The sequence below is a fragment of the Hemiscyllium ocellatum genome, chromosome 26 (assembly GCF_020745735.1).
Source record: "Hemiscyllium ocellatum isolate sHemOce1 chromosome 26, sHemOce1.pat.X.cur, whole genome shotgun sequence".
Classification (NCBI taxonomy): Eukaryota; Metazoa; Chordata; class Chondrichthyes; order Orectolobiformes; family Hemiscylliidae; genus Hemiscyllium; species Hemiscyllium ocellatum.
In genome coordinates, this window is record NC_083426.1 from 6,938,857 (window position 1) to 6,960,086 (window position 21,230).

General features: G+C 40.9%; 1 protein-coding gene across 3 annotated transcripts in view; it reads left to right on the plus strand.

The window, feature by feature from the left end:
* The window catches only part of cttnbp2nlb (CTTNBP2 N-terminal like b), a 94,659-nt gene that overhangs the window by 58,214 nt on the left and 15,215 nt on the right, over nt 1–21,230 (plus strand). For all 3 annotated transcript variants that reach the window (XM_060845301.1, XM_060845300.1, XM_060845304.1), the window contains 2 exons: nt 3,987–4,217; nt 18,072–18,179. In XM_060845301.1, coding sequence (XP_060701284.1) covers nt 3,987–4,217; nt 18,072–18,179 — 339 coding nt within the window. The remainder of the gene's footprint in view (nt 1–3,986; nt 4,218–18,071; nt 18,180–21,230) is intronic.

Below are 21,230 nucleotides of genomic sequence, written 5' to 3' on the forward strand. Positions count from 1 at the left end.
TTAATCAGTTAATAAAGAAAAATACTAGATGCTGGAAATCTGAAACAGACACAGCAGATTTGGCAGCATGTGCAGAGAGAGAAACAAGAGTTAATGTTTTGAGTTTGCTATGACTTCTGAAGAAGTTTTGAAGATAAGCCATACCAGATTTGAAGTGTTGACTGTATTTCTTTCTGCACAAATGCTGCCAGAGCTTTTGCAGCATTTTCGATATTTGTTTGTGCTTTCTCTTACTATTTTTATTTAAACATAAAAGCTAGCATTCAGATTGGGGGATTTGGAAAAGTTGCCTCAATTGTGATGCATGCAATAGGAAGAACAAGTTGGCTGGTTGATGACCACTGACTGTAATTGCAATTTATTCCCCCAATGGGATCAGTATTCCAGGTGGTTATGAGCTAGAGTGAAAATGTTTGTTGCTGGCTGAAATTCACTATGAAGTGCAAATTTCTGGCTCATTAGCTTTCCTTCATTATTTATGGCCCTGTAATTGTGCCCATCGGAATTTGTATGGATTTTGTTTGACCTGGAATATTGCAATGTTTTTAAGTTTGGCTGATAGAATGCATTTTTAAAAAAGCCTTAACCATTATCGAATTCCAGTAGCTATTACTTTATAAAGCATTGCTTAAACTGTAGGATTTGTTTTTCCACTTCAGCTCCATCTAACAATTCTACACATGCAACCTGCTGAATGTTTGGAACTATTGCCATAAATCTGTTGTCAAGATTAGAGTAGTGCTGGAAAAGCACAGCAGGTCAGTCAGCATCCAAGGAACAGGAAAATCGATGTTTTGGGCAAAAGCCCTTCATCAGGAATAAATGTGTTGTGTAGAATCTGGTGTTCATCTTTTCATCATTTAGACACTTACTGCAGAGCTACAACTGAGTACTGTGAAAATTGCTCCTCAACATTGTGCAACAGTTGCTGCAGCACTAGGAACCACACCTTTTGTGCATTTGCTATCCCTGTGCTAAGTAAGTTTGAACACTCAGCACAACTTGGCCAAATAAATTGGCAAGAACTGAGTACCAAATGCTCACATTGTCCTCTGAAGTGACATGCTTGTCATCAGAATGATCTAAATCAGTTTCAACAAAGATTTGACCCCAAACCTCTCTCCTCTTCCCCAGAAACATGCCAAGTATTACAAGTGTTCTCTGTATCTAGATTTGTAGTGACAGCAATATTTAGCATTTTTAATAATTAAAGCCAACAAAGTGTGTTCCATGTACAACATTGGCAGGTAATGTAGATCTGCTGCAAATGTGTTGCTGGTCAAAGCACAGCAGGTTAGGCAGCATCTCAGGAATAGAGAATTCGACGTTTCGAGCATAAGCCCTTCATCAGGAATAAGAGAGAGAGCCAAGCAATTATGTAATATAAATATAATGAATATGACACTAGCCCAACCAGATAGGAACTGCCATTATTAGAAGTCTGCTGAATGGTATTTTCATTGTTTTGGGGTGAATAAGTAACATATATGCCATCAGAATTCCAGTGGTGATTCTGATTGCAACAAGTAGTGGGGAGAAAGCAGTGAGGAAACTTGGCTTAGAATTTTAGATGGTGACTACATGCACAAATTAAAATTCTGCATATGTTGGGAATAAATACAGGTTGGTTATCATTTATTTGCATGTTCAAAAATTGAAAAGACGTTAAAAACTTGAAGGCCTTTTCGAAAGCAGACCCCAACAGAGCTGTCAAAACAGACTTCTGGCCCTTTTAGGGGAAAAAAAATCTTCACTCGCCCCAAATACACTCCAAAGGTGAAGCCAATTCTTCCTAAAGGCCTGAACTCCATTACCTAAAGGTCTGTTCAGGTCTTTTTGAAAGTAGTTTCATTTTCACCTACATTCGGGCAGGTTCGGGCCAAGTCAAGTTTTGACCAAAGGGACATGAACTGATCTGTAAGTATTCAGACCTATCTGAAAACCAAAAGTATCCTTTATCCAAGGAACAGCAGGCCCCGAGGTTTTTTGATGTAGGAATCATGACTTGTACTCTGTAGGAATCAAATAGTTTAGACTAAAAATGAAACGGTGCAAATTTGGACCTATTTATTTCTGATTCAACTCCCCTGATAATGATAGGATTTGAGATAATACTTGCAATTGAGGAATATATGTAAAAATTTTTTTTTAAAAAAAGGAAGAACAAACATAAAAAAGTCCCAGAAGTAAATGTGGTTCTATCAATCAATGAATGATGACTTCAACTCGAATCTGGTGGAAGCAAGTGTCAATTAAGTGCTGCCTGACTTCGAGCACTGCAGTGGCAGGTGTAACATCATGGTAAAAGCAATGTTCCTCACAGTCAAATGTCCTGACCTTTCTCTTCAGAAGACTGCTACCATTCTTCTAGCTCTTCAGCATTCATCATATCCCCTCTCTACCTGCTCTAATTATGCAGCACCTGACATGCAAAGGTCCTGTGGCACCCTTTGCCTAGAATTTGTAAGGTTCACCCACATCATTTCAAGCATCATTAATCTCACTTTCAGGAAGCTCATCATAACGTTCCACAATGGCCTTGATGGAAGAATAAACTGCCTTGTGTTTACACTCACCTTAGTAAAGGATTGCAAGATTGAGTTGTTTCCCAGAAACTATAGTGTAAGGCATCCGGCTTTAAAATGAACTAGGAATCTGAAAGCTATCAAAGATGTAGGTACTGTGACAGCTTCCAGAGTACTGAGGCACGGACCTCTAAGTTTTGATACTGTTGATCACAGATGACTTGACTGAATGGAGCCCTTTTCTGTTAACGAAGTAAGCTGTCTTATAATATAGCACTGTCAGTGCACAGTGTGTGCAGAATTTAACCTGGAAGAAGCCAGCTGTGTTAGCAAACCCTACTACCCAATCTGCAGTGCTGACCTTGTCACAGAGGAGCAGGATGCAACAGTGGTTACATGTTGGCCAATAGGCCAGCTTGTCCTTCCAGATTTTTTTTATTAAATTCAAATTTTACCATCTGCCACGGTGAGATTCAAGTGCATGTCCACAGAACATTAACCAGGGGTTCCAAATTGCTAATTCAGTGGCATTACCACTACACGACTGCCTTCACGTGTGCTGCCTCCAATCCCCATAATTGACATGTCTGGAACAGACTACAGGTAGCGAAAGCAAGTACAATTTTGTCATTTAAGGTACACATGGTACATGGATGGCATAGGTATGGAGGGATATGGATGAAAAGCAGGCAAACGGGACCAATTTAAATTGTAACAACTGAAAAATGTTGGGCCGAAGGGTCTGTTTCCATACTATAGACCTCGATGACTCTATGACTTGCCCATCACAGCAATGGCCTCAGTAAAATCCATCCCCTTCGTGCTCAAATGCCCCAGGACTGACTCTGGCCCATTGCCCCCACCAGCTGACTTAGAAGGGCAACCTTGATTGATGAGTGACCAGGCCCTTGACAGATCTGTTTGCATCTCCTCAAGTGACCTGCTGGACTCGTTGCAAGACACACTATGGCCCATTCCTTGGACCGTAATGATACGGAAACCCCAAACGTGATCTCGGTAAATGGGCCACTGGCCATCTTCAGGACTGAGAGACTAAACCTTTGACTAACTGTGGCAACACCCTGATGATTCGCTTCACCTTAACAGAAGGCTATTCCCCTTCTACATATGTATATGGCCACTTGGTTGAAGTGCACTGTGCTTGATGTGGAAGCTGTTGGCACATGGTGTAAGTCTGACATTTTGATGTAGCATGGTACCATACATGGTAAAATGGAAACTTGCGAATAAAGTGGAGGTGGACAGTGAAAGGGGGGAAAAGCGTTGAGGCTGGGATAGAAATTCTTGGAAAAGGCAGACAGCAGATTCCTCTTTGATTTAATGTTTACCTTTGAATGTTATTTTTCAAATTAATCTGGTGGCATATGTTCATTTGAAATAGGATTAAATTAAGGATAAAACTAGTATTTATGTTCTAAAAATCCCTGGGTTTTATTACAGGCTCAGCACAGAGATCGTTTCATCCAAGAGCGCTATGGAAAATATGACATCAGTGACCCATTCCTTGCTCTACAAAGGGATTGTGAGTCAATCAGGGGTGGAAACTGTGGAGACAAGCAGCCTGTGTGCACCAACCCATTATCTGTGCTCAAAGTAGTAATGACACAATGCAAGAAGATGCAGGAGCGAATGGTATCCCAGTTGGCTGCTGCAGAGAGCAGACACCGAAAGGTACTGCTTTAAAAAAAAGACATTGCATGCTATCTTGTTTTGTAATTATGCTAATTTTGAGGGAGCAATTTAGGACTAAAATTAAGCAACCTACTCTTAAGAGATCCAGCACAGAAACTGCTGCAGAATTGCTCCCTCTGTGTTGTAGGTTTTTATGATTCTATTTCACATCTTGTAGAGTTGTTATTTGGAGGTAAGTTAGCACATTTGGCTGAAAGACTGATTTGCGATATGTAGAGACATCTACATTGTGAGTTCAGTTCTCAGACTAACGGTCCCAGCTTTTCAACTCATCTGAGGTTAAACCACTACTATTTCTTCCCCTCCTGGCATCCCCACCAGTACCCCTCCACTGACACACTCATTCATTTGCTGAACTGGCCCTCCCCCTCAGTTTCTCATTTTGAATCCTCCCACTTCCTCCAGGCGAAAGGGGTACCCATGGGCACCTGCATGGGCCCCAGCTATGACTGCCTCTTTGTCGGTTACATGGGACAGTCCATCTTCCGCAGTTACACCGATACCATTCCCCAGCTTTTTCCTTTGCTGCATTGACTGTATCAGTGCCACCTCATGCTCCCACACGGAGGTTGAACAGTTCAGCAACTACAACACATTCCAACCCAACCTTAAGTTCAGACAACTTCCTCCCCTTCTTGGACCTCTCCATCTCCATCAATGGTGTCCAACTCAACACTGACATCTTTGACAAACCCACCCGACTCCCACAGCTGGACTACACCTCCTCCAAACCTGCCTCCTGTAAGAATGCTATGCCTTATTCCTAATTTCCCCGTCTCCGCTACATCTGCTCCCAGGAGGATTAATTCCACCACAGAACACCAGATGGCCGCCTCCTTCAAAGACCGCAAGATCCCCTCCCATGTGGTCGATGATGCCCTCCAGCGCATCATACCCACTTCCCAAACCTCTGTCCTTGAACTCCACCCTCCAACCACGACAGGGACAGATACCCCTGGTCCTCACCTTCCACTCCACCAACCTCCATATATATCGCATCACCCTCGCCATTTCTGTCACCTACAAATGGATCCCACCACCAGAGATATATCGCCCTCCCCATCCCATCGCTTTCCGTAAAAACCATTCCCTCTATGACACTCTTGTCAGGTCCATGCCACCCACCAACTGACCTTCGTCTGCCACCGCATGAAGTGCAAAAACTGTTCCCTCACCTCAGTCCGAGGCCCCAAAGGAGCCTTCCATAATCTATTAGAGTTTAACCTGCAGTTTCACATATGTCACTTACTGTATCTGTTGTTCCCAATGTGATCTCCTCTACATTGAGGACTGTTTTGGAGAACATCTACGGGATGCCCGCACCAACCAACCCCACCGCCCTATGGCCAAACACTTCAACTCTGCCTCCCACTCTGCCAAGGTCTTGGGCCTCCTCCAAACCACACCCTAATCACCCAACGCCTAGAGGAAGAACGCCTCATCTTCCACCTTGGGACCCTCCAACCACATGGCATCAATGTGGACTTCAGCAATTTCCTCATTTCCCCTCCACCTCTCTTCCACCACCCCCCCCCCCCCCACCTTTTCCCAGTTCCAACCTTCCAACTCTGCATCGCCTTCATCTCCTGTCCTGCCTGTCCATCTTTCTTCCCATGTATCTGCTCCACTCTCCTCTCTGTCCTATCACCTTTACCCTCCTCTCCACCTACCTATCTCTCACTCCGCTACATTGTTTCCCGCCTCCCCCTCCCATTTATCTCTCCAACCCTCAGCGCACAAGTCTCCTTCCTGATGTAGGATTCTTGCCTGAAATGTAGATTCTCCTGTTTCTTGGATGCTGCCTGGCCTGCTATGCTTTTCCAGCACCACATTCTTGACTCTGATCTCCCAGCATCTGCAGTCCTCAGTTTCTCCTCCTCAAACCACTCCCAGTCATGTCCCTCTAATAAAAGAGCAGCCTTGTGGTCCTTTGGGTCTGTGATGACTTTACTGTCGTTATTTGTTTGTTCACGCAATGCTGGTGTTGCTGCCTGGGCCAGATTCCTAATTGACCTCCAAGATGCTGGTGAGTTGCCTTCTTGAACCACTAAAGTTTGTGTGGTGTAGGTATAATGTGGTGAAAGAAATAGACTTTCAGGATTTGACCCAACACCAGTGAAGGAATGTTTCTGAATTGGAATAATATGGATTGGAGAGGTTCTGAGGGTAATATGTTCCCATGTATCTGCTGGCGTTGTTGTTCCTCGTAGTAGAGTTCCTGGGTTTGGAAGATACTGTTAAAGATGCTTGGTAAATTGCTTTACTACAACTTGCTTATGGTCTGCAGTGCTTCCACTGTACATCATTGTCACAGGGGGTGAATTTTTAACATGGGTTGCAAATTAAACAAGCTGTCCCGGATGTTATTAAGTGCTGCAGTGTTGTTGAAGCTGGAATTTTAGGACTGTGGAGAAATGAACAGCTGACCCATTTTTAAGAGTATTGCTAAGACACTCTTTTATTTAACACTTAATTCTAGTCAGACGCTCTGAATCAGCCTGTTTATTCTACAAAACAAAACCCCAAAGAACTGTGGATGCTGGAAATCAGAAATAAAAACAAGTTGTTGGAGAAACTCTGGAGGTTCAGCAGCATCTCTGGAGAGCAAGTAGGGTTAATGTTTCAGGACAAATGACCCCACCCCTCTTCAGTGTTTTCTACATTTTAGCTTTCTTGTCTATGTTGCAGAAAGTAGATCCAAAACAATGTTTTCCTGACTTTCTATGGAAAAAGATTGATTTTTAACAGCATGATCACAAAGCTGGCACATGGACACCAGGGTCTCAATGCCCGTATGGCTTTTCTAAAGATAAGTTTGTTATAATTTCTTTCTTTTTCTTTCTGTGAAAATGCCCAATATAGTCACAAATATCCATGGAACACCAAGATACCACGTTGAAGTAATGGAATCAGTATGGATTCAAAACTTGAATTCCCTGTTATACAATGGAGACTGATCCACCACCTTTGGTGTCTTTCTTGGCCTCAGGATATCCCAAAATGATCTACGGCAATGAAGGACTTATGAATTGTTGTCATTTCTGTAAAATAGAAAGAGAAAGTGAATTTTCAACACACATTCTACAATTTAATATTGTTCAAGGAGCACTCCAGGAAGTGTGTCCCACAGTAAGCAGTACAGTGAAGCAGTCTGAGGAGAGTGTCTGGCAATTAGTATGGCAGTGTAGCAGCCAAGGAAGTGTCCTGCAGCTGCATGCAGTGAAGCAGTCTGCCTAAAAGTGCATTGTGGTTCAAGTAAGAGATGCCTTTTGTTTGTCTGGGTAGAGTCAAACTCCAATATTTTTGTTTCCTTGATGTGTGACTAAACAGAACTGAGTGCGTTAATGACAACGTGTATACATTTTTTCAATGAATAAAATATATATTGAAACTTTTAAAAAGTCTGTTAAAAAGTGATGGGTAAGTGGAAGGAATTGATTCAGTGAGTAAGGTTGTTGAGTATTTATACTATTTATCTCACTTATATTTTGTCAATTTGGTTTTATATTTTAAGGACAATAGTGCAGATGGCCAGAGATTATGGACCTGCATAAGAGTAATTGTTATTATTTAATTTTAAAGGTAATCTGAGCGTTTAAATTTAGAGAGTAAGGTGGAAGGAAAACTCGAGTCTGTGGCATGCTTCTGTTGCTCTGTGGGAATACTGGTGCAGTTCCAATGCCCTACCCCAGAATGTGTGCAGGAAGTGTCTCCAACTGCAGGTCCAAGAAGCCTGAGTTTTGAAGCTGGAGCAGTGGCTGGGAACACTGGAACATCTACCAAGCTGAGCATGGCTAGTACATCCTGCAGGCTAAAACTTCTCAGACAGGGAAGAATGAATATTCATCAGACAGAATAAGAGGACTGTACAGGCAGTGAGGGAGTCTCCTGTGGTTAGTCTGGATGCTTTTGGGATGGAGGGGGTGGCAGGAATGGTCTCTCCAAAGAAAGTAGCAACAGCCAAATTAATTGCACTGTTTGGCACTGTCTTATGGGAGAGGAGGAATTTGTGATAAACTATTATGTGCCTACAAATGAGACTCTAATAATATTTTGCCTCCCAATTGCTGGGGTCCAAGGATGTCTCTGAGCAGCTAGAGGAAATTCTGGAAGATAAACTGGCAGCTTGGGTTGGTACCTGGGACTTCGATGTTGTGGCCATTACGGAGACGTGGATAGAACAGGGACAGGAGTGGCTGTTGCAGGTTCCGAGATTCAGATGTTTCAATAAGAACAGAGAAGATGGTAAAAGAGGGGGAGGTGTGGCATTGTTCATCAGGGACAATATTACAGTTATAGAAAGGAAGTTTGGGGACTCCATAACTGAGGTAGTATGGGCTGAGGTTAGAAACAGGAAAGGAGAAGTCACAATGCTGGGAGTTTTCTATAGGCCTCCAAATAGTCCCAGAGATGTAGGGGAAAGGATAGCAAAAATGATTCTCAATAGGAGTGAGAGAGACAGGATAGTTGTCATGGGCGACTTCAACTATCCAAATATTGACTGGCATCACTACAGTACGCGTACCATAGATGGATCAGTTTTTGTTCAGTGTGTGCAAGAGGGCTTCCTGAAAGTATGTAGACAGGCCTACAAGGGGCGAAGCCACTTTAGATTTAGTACTGGGTAACGAGCCTGGCCAGGTGTTAGATTTGGAAGTAGGTGAGCACTTTGGAGACAGCGATCACAATTCTGTCAGGTTTACTTGAGTGATGGAAAGGGATAGGTGTACTCCACCGAGCAACTGAGGGAGTTACAGCTGGGGGAAGGGAAATTACGATGCAATTAGGAAAGATTTAGGAAGCATAGAATGGGGAAGGAAACTGCAGGGGATGAGCACATTAAAAATGTGGAGCTTATTCAAGGAAAAGCTCCTGTGTGTCTTAGATAAGTATGTAGCTGTCAGGCAGGGAAGAAGATATAGAATGCGTGAGCTGTGGTTTACTAAGGAAGTGGAATCTCTGGTCAAGAAGAAGAAGGCTCATGTTAGGACAAAATGTGAAAACTCAGGGTGCTTGAGGGTTACAAGGAAGTCAGGAAAGACCTAAAATGAGAGCTCAGAAGAACCAGGAGGAGACATGAGAATTCAACCCTTAGGGTTAACCCTAAGGCTTTCCATAGGTATGTCAGGAATAAAAGAATGATGAGAGTTAAATTAGGGCCAATCAAGGATAATAGTGGGAAGTTGTGTGTGGAATCAGAGGAGATAGGGGAAGCACTAAATACATGTTTTTCGACAGTGTTCACTATAGAAAATGAAAATGTTGGCGAGGAAGATATAGAGATACTTGCATCTAGACTAGAAGAGATTGAGGTTCACAAGGAAGAGGTATTAGAAATACTGCAGAGTGTGAAAATAGACAAGTCCCCTGGGCCGGATGGGATCTATCCTAGGATCCTCTGGGAAGCAAGAGAAGAGATTGCCGAGCCTTTGGCATTGATCTTCAAATCATCATTGTCTACAGGAATAGTGCCTGAGGACTGGAGGATAGCAAATGTGGTTCCCTTGTTCAAAAAGGATAGCAGAGACCAGTGAGTCTCATTTCAGTTGTTGGTAAAGTGTTGGAAAAGGTTATAAGAGATAGGATTTATAACCATCTTGAAAAGAATAATCTGATCAGGGACAGTCAGCATGGTTTTGTGAAGGGTAGGTCATGTCTAACAAATCTTATTGAGTTGTTTGACAAAGTGACCAAACAGGTAGGTGAGAGTAAACCGGTTGATGCAGTGTGTATGGATTTCAGCAAGGCGTTCGATAAGGTTCCCCACAGTAGGCTATTATACAAAATGCGGAGGAATGGGATTGTGGGAGACATAGCAGTTTGGATCAGTAATTGGCTTGCTGCAAGAAAACAGTTGTAGTTGATGGAACATGTTCATCTTGGTGTACAGTTACTAGCGGCATGCCACAAGGGTCGGCGTTGGGTCCACTGCTGTTCATCATTTTTATAAATGACCTGGATGAGGGCTTAGGGTAGGTTAGTCAACTTGTGGACGACACTAAGGTCGGTGGAGTTGTGGATAGTGACGAAGGATGTAGTAGGTTGCAGAGAGACATAGATAGGATGGAGAGCTGGGCTGAGAGGTGGCAAATGGAGTTTAATGTGGACAAGTGTGAGGTGATACACTTTGGATGGAGTAATCGGAATGCAAAGTATGGGCTAATGGTAAGATTCTTGGGAGTGCAGATGGGCAGAGAGATCTTGGTATCCATGTACACAGATCCCTGAAAGTTGCCACCCAGATTGACAGGGTTGTTAAGAAGGCGTACAGCGTTTTGGCCTTTATTAATAGAGGGATTGAGTTCCGGAACCAGGAGGTTATGCTGCAGCTGCACAAAGCTCTGATATGGCCACACTTGGAGTATTGTGTACAGTTCTGGTCACCGCATTATAAGAAGGATGTGGAAGCTTTGGAAAGGGTGCAGAGGAGATTTACTAGGATGTTGCCTGGTATGGAAGGAATGTCTTACGAGGAAAGGCTGAGGGTATTGGCTGTTCTCGTTGGAAGAATAAGGTTGAGAGGTGACTTAATAGAGACATACCAGATATTCAGAGGGTTAGATAGGGTGGACAGGGAGAGCCTTTTTCCAAGTATGGGGATGGCAAACACGAGGGGACACAACTTTAAAGTGAGGGGAGATAGGTATAAGACAGATGTCAGAGGTAGTTTCTTTACTCAGGGAAGTAAGGGTATGGAATGCTTTACCTGCAACGGTAGTAGATTCGCCAAGTTTAAGTGCATTTAAATCGTCATTGGACAGGCATATGGACATACATGGAATAGCGTAGGTGGGATGGGCTTCAGATTAGTATGACAGGGCAGTGCAATATCGAGAGCTGAAGGGCCTGTACTGCGCTGTAATGTTCTATGTTCTATAAACAACAATGATTGTGAAACACATCGGTACCATGACATGGGCTTTCAAAACAAAAGGGAAGAGGTCCCTGGAACATAAGTTAGGAAGTAAGTTTTAAAAAGTAGGATCTCAAAGGTAGGGATTTCAGCATTGCTACCAGTGCTACTTGCTAATCTAAGAGAAGTAATAGGAATACATTTGATGAACATATGGCTGGGAGATGGTGCAAGGAGAAAGATTTCAGATTCCTGGGATGTTGGAACCAGCATTGGGGGATGTGGGACCCAGTACAAGCTGATAGGTTGCATTGTGACAAAACTGGCACTGATGTGTCTTAGTGGGAGTTCTTGCTAGGGCAGTTGGGGAAAGAAGTGGTTTAAACTAAAATGGAAGGGAGATGGTAACCTATCCAGGGAGACAGAAAAGAGGGAAGTGAGAAAAAAAAACTAAGAAATGAGACAGAATTCAAAAGCAACAATCAAACAGGTATATAGTGCAAATGTGAATAAGGATTTTAGAGACAAGCCTAGAGCATTTGCAGTGATTTAGTCATGCATATAGGTGTAACCAGTTATGATATAGTTTGGGTTAGAGAGACATGGCTGCAAGTTACCAGGGATGAGAACTAAAAATGCAGGGGTATTTAATTTTTAGGAAGGACAGACTAAAAAAGTAAGGGAGTTGGGGTAGTATTATTAGTTAAAGAAAAAATTAACATGAGATTGATTCCAGTAAGTAAAATCTGTATGGGTAGAGCTCAGAAACACAGTTTTGCATATAGATTCCCAAACTGTAGTGGTAATGTTGGAGAAGTATTAAAAGGAAATTAGAGATGCAGCAATAAAGGTAGAGCTGTAGTTATAGGTCTATTTCGCATGTAGACTGGGCAAACAAATAACAATATCATAAGATATTGTTATTCATATGATCATAATGAATGGTGATGCTGGCTCGAAGGGCAGAATGGCCTACTCCTTCACCTATTATCTATTGTCTACAAGAGGAAGAATTCATAGAATAGGATGATTTTCTGGATTGATACATTGAGGAACTAATTAGAAAACAGACAATCCTAGACAGAGTGTTGAGTAATGAGAATGGAATAATTGGCAGTCTATCTCTGTGTGGCCCCTTGGGGAAGTGACCAAAATGTACAATTTTTTAAATTAAGATGGCGAGTGACCTAGTTGACTGAGACTCGGGCCCTGAATCGAGTCACAAATTAAAGATCTGGGTAGACGATTTTGAAGTGAGATGAGAAATTTCTTCACCCTGAAAGCCTGTGGAATTCTCTACCACAGTAAGCGGTTGAGTTCAAAACATGGAATACTTTCAAGAAGGAGTTTGATATAGTCCTTAAAGCTGAAGGAATCAAAGAATGGGCAGAAAGTCAGAATGGGATACTGAATTGAATAATGATTCATGATCGTAATGAATGGCAGAGCTGAATGGCCTGCTGTTGTTCCTATTTTCTATGTATCTAAATAGTAGCCAGGGCACTGAAAAAAGCAGTCACCTGGGTGTCCCATCAAGTGTATCTGTGAATCCTGTTGACCTTTTTATGCCTTGATGATTATTCCGGCTGCATAAATCTAATTAAATTAATGGAACTTTTACAACTTCCTATCTCAATATGCAGCACTGATTTTTAAGTTGAATTCTTTGCAGTTATGGTTGGGTTAACAATAAAACGTTCAGGGGAAGTGAGGAAATTACAGAAAATGCTGGTTGGAACAGAAAATTCTACTTGAGTTACTTTAATAATATGTTGAATCCTTTATGGCTGTTCTTCCATAAATTACATGGATCATACATGCACTGTAAATAGTATAACCCAAAAGATCACATCATTTACTGAAAAATGCTGACAAAGTCGTGAACTCAATTGTGGGATGTGAATTATTCCCAAAGGACTGCACTAAATGTGTACTCAAACATGTTTAATCAGGCATTTTGTTATATGAATCAACTACTGTCAATATTAATGTGGTAAAGTATATCTCCAGACAGACTTCTAACTGAGGTTTTAAATACAGTACCTACTGCCATTGTAATTCAGAATATATCATTATAAGGGAATGGTAGACATGTTCCTTTTCATTTTAATTAACCTGGTAAAAATATGTTCTACATTTATTACTTTTGCAGGCCATAGTGAGGCTTCCATGAAAACTGTTGGACCTTCTGCTAAATAAATCATAGTCTCTGCAGTCTAAACACCTGAAAATTAATAAGATCTCCTGGGCACCCTCTCTCTCTCTCTCCTCCCCCCAACTTTTCCCCCTTGCCCAGAGAATGTGCTTATAAACTACAAAGGTGAACATAGGAACAAGAACAAGCAATTCGGCTCCTCAAACCTGTCCTGTTATTCAGTTACTCATACCTCAATCTCCCTTAACTCTTTCTTTGCCCACATTTGTTCTATAATCTTTAGTACCTTTTATCAAAAATAACTATTTATCCCAATTGTGAAATTTACAATTGACCGAGCTTCAGCCACCACTTTTATGTGGTGATTTAATGGGCATGAGGTTCTAAATTTCTGTCATTTATGTGAAGAAGTACTTCCTGATATCAGCCCTAACGCTTTAGATGTAATTTGAAAGATTTTGGACTTTGTCATCACAGAAAATAATTTCTTTTCATCTGTCTTATCAACTGTTCAATCACCCTAAAGACTGGTGGTCTTCTGTACTCAAGGGGATACTAAATTAGAAACAAGCTGCCCTTATTGTTCCTACCTAGAAGAAGGTTAAAAATCACTCTACACCAGGTAATAGTCCAATAGGTTTATTTGATAGTACTATCTTTTGGAGCACTGCTCCTTCATCAGGTAGCGGCTCTGAAAGTCAGTACTTCAAATAAACCTGTTGGACTATAACCTGGTGTAGAGTGATTTTTAACTTTGTCCATCCCAGTCCAACACCAGCATCTCCCTCTTTTAGGTAACCACGATATGAAGGGTAGCAGGCATCTCGAAATGCCACCAGTTAAAAGGACCCCTCCAAATCTCTCATCATTCTGGTGTGGAAGTACATTATCAATTCTTCATTGTCATTTGATCAGAGACTTGAAATTCCCTACTTAATGTTACTGTGAGTGCTCAAATAAAAGTGAGTGCTATAGTGCTGAAAGAACTCAGCAGTAATAGTTTTGAAGAAGTCATATTGGACTCCAAACACTCGCTCTATTTCTCTCTCCACAGATGTTGCCAGACCTGCTGAATTTCTCCCACACTTACTGTTTTTAATATGACCATGTTTGCTGACACCATGAAGCATGCACTGTAAACTTTAGTGAGTCATTTGCATATACATTCTGAAATCTCGTGTACGCATGTTGCCAGATTTGTGTCCATGTACTGTTGCAAGGGATGCCAGGCAGTCATCAGCCTTTTTATAGGACTGTAAGTGCATCTACACCACACTTCTCAACTGCAATCAGGAATGGCCTTGTCATTGATCACACAATACCAGGTTATAGACCAACAGGTTTATTCAGAGGCACTAGCTTTTGGAGCGCTACTCCTTCATCAGGGCTCTGAAAGCTAGTGTCTCCAAACAAACCTGTTGGACTATAACCTGGTGTTGTGTGACTTTTAACCTTGCCCACCCCAGTCCAACACCAGCTCCTCCAAATCTTGTTAGTGATGTTCACATTCAGCGAAATTTTTGTTCAGTCCACATACCATTCTAATTGATCTATGATGCACACCTTCCATTTTTCCTGAGGCCTAGAACGGAGGTCAGTACTATAAATGGAGCCAACCACAAATTTATAAAATAGTGAAAGTTTTTTCAGTTCTTATTATTCTAGCTGCCTCGAGATTTAATTTGCCTGTGGATTTGTTTTTATATCTGTTGTTAGCAGCTTGGACTTCAAAGATTCTCCTTTCCCAGCTTCTCACCATTTACAAAATTCTCTAGATGTATTTTTTGGATTCATAACGGGTGACCTCACAAATCAGCAGCTGGTTTTCTACACACAACATAGTTTTCAAGATCATTTGATTGTATCCTGTTCTGCAACCAAAACTAAAAATAGGTAGTCTGTTCCCAACTACAAGACTATTGTAGTTGAGTGTGGGGTACTGGAAAAGTACAGTAGGTCAAGCAGCATCCGAGGAGCAAGAGAATCGATGTTTCTGGCATAAGCCCTTCAACAGGAAATCTGGCTTCTGCCTGAAACGTTGATTATTCTGCTCTTCCAATGCTGCCTGACCTGCTGTGATTTTCCAGCACCCCATATTTGACTCTGATCTCCAGCATCTGCAGCCCACACTTTTTCCTAGACTATTGTAGTCATGATTTGGAGGAGCTGGTGTTGGACTGGGGTAGACAAAGTTTAAAAATTAGCATCGAGTGTGTGGTGCTAAAAAGCACAGCAGGTCAGGAAGCATCCGAGGAGCAGGAAAACGGATGTTTCTGGCAAAAGCCCTTCCAGAATGAAGAGGCAGAGCCTCGAAAGCTAATGCTTCCAAATAAACCTGTTGGTCTATAACCCTGATGTTGTGTGATTTTTAATTTAGACTATTGTAATCATGTTTAAGGGTATTAATGAGAGATTAGGTGTGAACCTCACTTAAATGGTGTGAATCTCATTTCTTGGTTTCAACCGCTCCCATTGTGGTGATGTATCTGGCTTGTGTTCTGATCTCCAACTGAAGTATTTCAGTTTTGATCTGACAGTGATAGCTATCGATGGATTCTTGAATTTGTAGACACGCCAGGCATATTTACAATTTAAATAATCCAATGCAACTCAACTGCTACAGTAACCAGGTTTATTGTGGAAGCAGTTTTTAAAAACTTAATTACTAGGCTTGTTTTGAACTTAACCTATTATTATCTGATATAAGTTTTCAACTGATTGGGTGTGTTCTAAGACTGTAATAAGACACTAATGATATACATCAGATTGTCTGAACTATAAATTTGTCTTAATTGTTCATTTGATGTCAGAATTTGCAATAAAACAAATGTTGAGTACAGTTTGCTTCAGAATGCTTGCATAGTAGCTCGTGTTTGCATATCATCATAATGCTGCAAGTCTATGTGGAAAATAGTTAATTGAACCTAAATGTGCTTAAATTTTGATTATAATTCTCAACACTTCTGGATGAGTTAAGATGGTGCAATTTCTAACTCAGCCGAAGTAGCAAAAACAACACCAATCCTCTGTTGTTCACCATCAACGAGTTGTAACTTGTAACGAAAATAGCCCAGCCTAGCTCAGTTCCAACACTGAAAAAGCAGCCCTAATAGGCCAGTAAGCATACAAGTTGAATGGAAATTGCTATTTTTTAATAACCATTTTTAGTTGGTTTTAAGTTTCTACTACAAGCAGCTGCCAGCAAGAGTAGTTTTAAGTTACAAGAAAGATGATAGACCTTCCACCACTGGAACCTGATTTTTTAAACTGATGAGATGTGAAAACTGTGGGTTATTGGGAAATCTGCACCTGATTAGCACTGAGACATTAAGGAAGATTAAGAGAAACTGTGTCATGCATCAAACCTGGGGAAGTTGGATTGTTTCTGATGACTTTAGAGAGCAATGAGAGGTCGGCAAGAAGAATAATTTCAGATTGTCAGAAGGTTAACTGCTCATTAAGCACGTATGTGACTGGGATTGGCTCTGGTCACAGTTAAATTATTCTTGGATGTTAATCTGAGTAACATTTTCTGAATTTATATGTACATTTGAAAGCAAAGACCCTCTGGAAGTTTAATTAAACCCAATCTTTTAGAATCATCATGAATCAACATTGCAAGCATATTATCTACTCATTACTAAATTGCCGATTGAGGATTTTCCTGTGCCTAGATTGGTTGTGTTATATATTGGAGCACTAACAAAAGGACTTTATTAGTTTAGCATGCTTTAGGGTGACCTGAGGTTTTGAAAGACATTGAATAAATGCAAGTCTTTCTCAAGTATTAAAAAAACCTCACCATGTCCCACTCTCATCACAGTGGGCTAGGTGGTGTATTATGGTTTGAATGTATCTGTTGAAAGAAGCATGATGGAGAGTACAAATTATCAAATTTAGGGTTGAGATGTTAATAAAATTATGTGCTTATAAAGCATTGGTCTGACCTTAGTTGGTATTGTGCCCCCTGCTAGGCAATGTACTTTAGGAAGGATAATAAGGATTTTGATCAGGTGTTGGGAAGGTTAATGAGCGCTTCATTAGAGAAGCAACTCTTTTTTTGTTTTGAAGAAAAGATTTGAGAGGCGATTTATGGAGATATTCAAAATCATGAGCACTCTGTCCAGCTTGTATGAGGGGGCATAACTACAAATTAAGGGGTGATAGATTTAAGACAGATGTCATAGGCAGGTTCTTTACGCAGAGAGTGGTAAGGGTGTGGAATGCCCTACCTGCTAGTGTAGCCAACTCAGCTACATTAGGGAGATTTAAGCAGTCCTTAGATAAGCACGTCGATGATGATGGGATAGTGTAAGGGGATGAGCTGAGAATAGTTCATAGGTCAGCGCAACATCGAGGGCCAAAGGGCCTATTCTGCGCTGAAAAAAAAGTAGGGGAAACATCATCTTGTTGACACAGTTGTCCAGGACCAGAGAGCACTGATTTATGGAGATTAGCAAAAGTAGCAAAAGTGACTTTTTCTAATACAGCTTTCTAACACAGTTCTTTCCAGACTCTAACTACCTTAAAGGTATGGTGGAGGAAGGTACAAGCAAGGCTTTTAACAGAGAATTGGACAATCATCTGAGGTGTTTACAAATAAATCAAGGCTACAGAAAAAGATTGTTGGACCAAATCAGTTGATCTTCTCTAGAATCAGTGCAATTGCCTAAATGGCTTTATTCCCTATTGTAGACACTAAAATTGTAAACACAAGCTTACTGTGAATTTAGTTTAGTAGTTCATCATGGTTCAGAAAATGAAAGCAACAGAAATCATATCTGGAAAGTTATCAAAAGCTCTATTTTTTGACCTTTTTTTGTAGGTTATTGTGGATCTAGAAGAAGAGAGAAGACGACACGCTCAGGACACAGCTGAAGGGGATGATGTGACCTACATGCTGGAGAAGGAGCGTGAGCGACTCACTCAGCAGGTATAATACAACTAAGCCTGTGTCTCCTCTTGGGTTTATTCAAATAGATTAATTCATTCTGATCCCCTTTTGTTTTTGAGCAAGAGTAAACTCTCACTTTTTCACTGAAAGCATAGTGACACAGCATCCTTGGAAATGTGAAATTTAAAAAAACACAAATGCTGGATTTTCTCTGCAGGTCAAGCAGCATCTGTAATGAGGGAGTCAGGGAAATTGTTAGGTATTTGGATCGATGAATAGGACATTAATTTTATTTCTATTCTCCATAGATGATACCTGACTTACTGAGTACTTCCAAACTTGGAGTTTAACTTAAATCAAATAATAAGAAATAGGGATAGGCCATTTTGATCCCTGCTTCATCATGGAATTAGAACATAGCTAATCTCATTGTTTTCACTTCACTTCCCTTCCTGTTTTCCATCTGATTCCCTGAAATACACCTTTTTTAAAAATTCCCTCAGTGTCTGGGCCTCTGAGCTCCACACATGGCAGCAACTTTCAAAACTGAAAGTTAATGCATCAGTATGTGTGGAACGTCAGTGCAGATGCATGGCTGTGCAGCTTAGAGGGAAGACTGCTCCCCCGCACTTCAAAAATCTGTCTAACTCCTTTCCAAGTATTCAATGAATCAGCCTCTGCTGGTGTTTGTGAAGACTATTCTAAAGACAGATGACCATCTGAAGAGAAATTCCTCATGCTTTAATGGGAGACCCCGGTCTGTAAGCTAATTGTTTCTCTTCGTAGAGAGATCAATATTTTCAGCACATACACTGTCAAACCCTTTCTCAATCTCATCTTTCAATAGGTTCAACTCTCATTCTTCTAAGAGTGTAGGCCCAAACTCCTCCTCATTCTGTAATCATTTTATTTTAAGAATCAGCCTGGTGAACCTTTCCTGAATTGTTCCCAGTGAAGTTAAATCTCTGAGATGAAAGCTGTGCAATATTGCAGGTGTGGTCCCTCTAATGCTCTGTAGAATTGGAGCAAATCATTCCTACTTTTGTATTCTATCTCCCTTGCAGTATAAGCCAGAATTCATTTTTTCTCCTTTTAATTACTTGATGTTTTTGCCTCAATAGCGAGCATCTAAAATCCAAAAGCACTAAAGGAAAAGTCTTATGATTGAACCCTCATACTTGCAGTTTATTGCTCCACAAGGGTAGTATTTCATCTAGGTGACTATACTCCTGAAGAGAGATCTAGGCAGCTCCATTGGATCTATTTTTATAGATTTAGTAACTGAGTAAATTATCACCGAAGACATCTGGAAAATTAGAGATTTTAGTTAATGGGATGTTGCAGATCTGTTCAACCAACAAAAAAGGTCAAGGAGCTTTATTCTGACACATTGTATTTATGTAACACTTTTACTGTGGAAAATATCCCATAGACTTCATAAAAGGCCATGGACTAGAGGTAATTATTTGAGGCCTCACCAAAATGGCTGTACAAATAGGGCTTTTAAACAGAATAATGAGAGGAGGGAGAAGAGGATTCCAGAGCATTGGGTCCAGGTAAAGATGGCAACTATTGTGCCACAGGTGGTGGGATCCACAAGAAGATGGAGGAACAGAATTTTGTACGACTTAAGTTAGCGCTTGAGGTATTAGTAAAAGGGAAGGGGGTCATTAGTTATTTTATATTGCCAGTTATGGATGACCAAGATACAATTGGCCAACAAGAGCAGGAGTGATGGGTGAGCATTTGACGTAGTGGAATAGGATAACAGGAGCAGAGTTTGGATGAGTCGAAATTTGCAGAGCTTGGTGGATGGGAAGCCAACCAGGACAGCATTAATGTAGTCTGGTCTGAAGATCTGGGAGACTCCGTTTCAGAGATGGTAAATGGAAGCAGGAAAAGCAGTGAAGTAATATTCAGTTTTAAGCTGGATAATGTCAAGCTTTTGTCTGGAGATGCAAATGTAAGGCTCTGTCTCTGTTAAATATTTTTGCTTCTGCATTTGTAACTGTTTTGCTTTTGGTTTCTATAGTCAATGGTGTTATATACATAGTATTTTTATAGACAAGTTTATAATCTTCATTTGTTCATTACACGTAAATACATCATATCCACCATATCTAGACACGTTGTGACCATGTATACTGTTAAGCAATCATGATTTTCTGAAAGGCAAAGGTGGGTTAAAAAGAGCTTGTGGAAAATTCAAATTGAGTTTTAAGAGCTTTCCCTGTCTGTTCCCTGACAAGGTAAGCAAAACTGAGGCCACAGTTATCCATAATGGGTCCTTATCTACCCCATGTAGCCAACTCAATCAAACTGAGTTAAATTCTGTTTAAAACTTCAATTACGTCCTCCCTAAGCTTCTACTTCCTTGGATAACTATAATTCTTGGAGCATGACTTCACAACTACAAACCAAGAGACTAGATGTCATTCTAGTGTGTTCTTCAGCATGATGTCCAGAGCCAACACATCCTTTACCAATATGAGGACTGAAGATGGGGCACAGTTTTTCATGTTGATACAGGTCATTCTGCTATAACGTTAGTGTGCTCATCTGCGACCTTGCATTATAGAAAATTGTGCTGTGGAAAGCAGTTATAGAAAGTCATGCTGTAGAAGATCGCTATACCTGTTCAGTAGAAAGTTCGCATTATCCAAAGAACGTTCACAATTCATCAACCGTATTATAGGCCAAAACCTTACATTGATCTTGATGGTCTTTGCAATTCAACCTAATGTTAGCTTACAAACTAAAATTCTTTGCTTTCCCTATAGCCAGCTTACACTGCTGTGCACCTTGAGTCATCAGCACTCAGTCTTGTACTGTTGTGAAAGTGGCCTCTTCAGCTTGTCTAATTTTAATTGTGGCACCATTGGTGATTATCCTGAGCTCTGGAATTCCATCACAAAACCCCTTTACATCACTGTCTTCCTTTTAAAACTATTTGTAATACTTCCCAAGATTTAATTCATCTGTCTTAATGCATACTAATTACTTGATATCCAGTTCTATTTTATTTTGATCTTGTGAAGGGCCTACATCGAAAGCACTGTATAAATGAGTTGTTGCTGCAAGGAAAAGTGG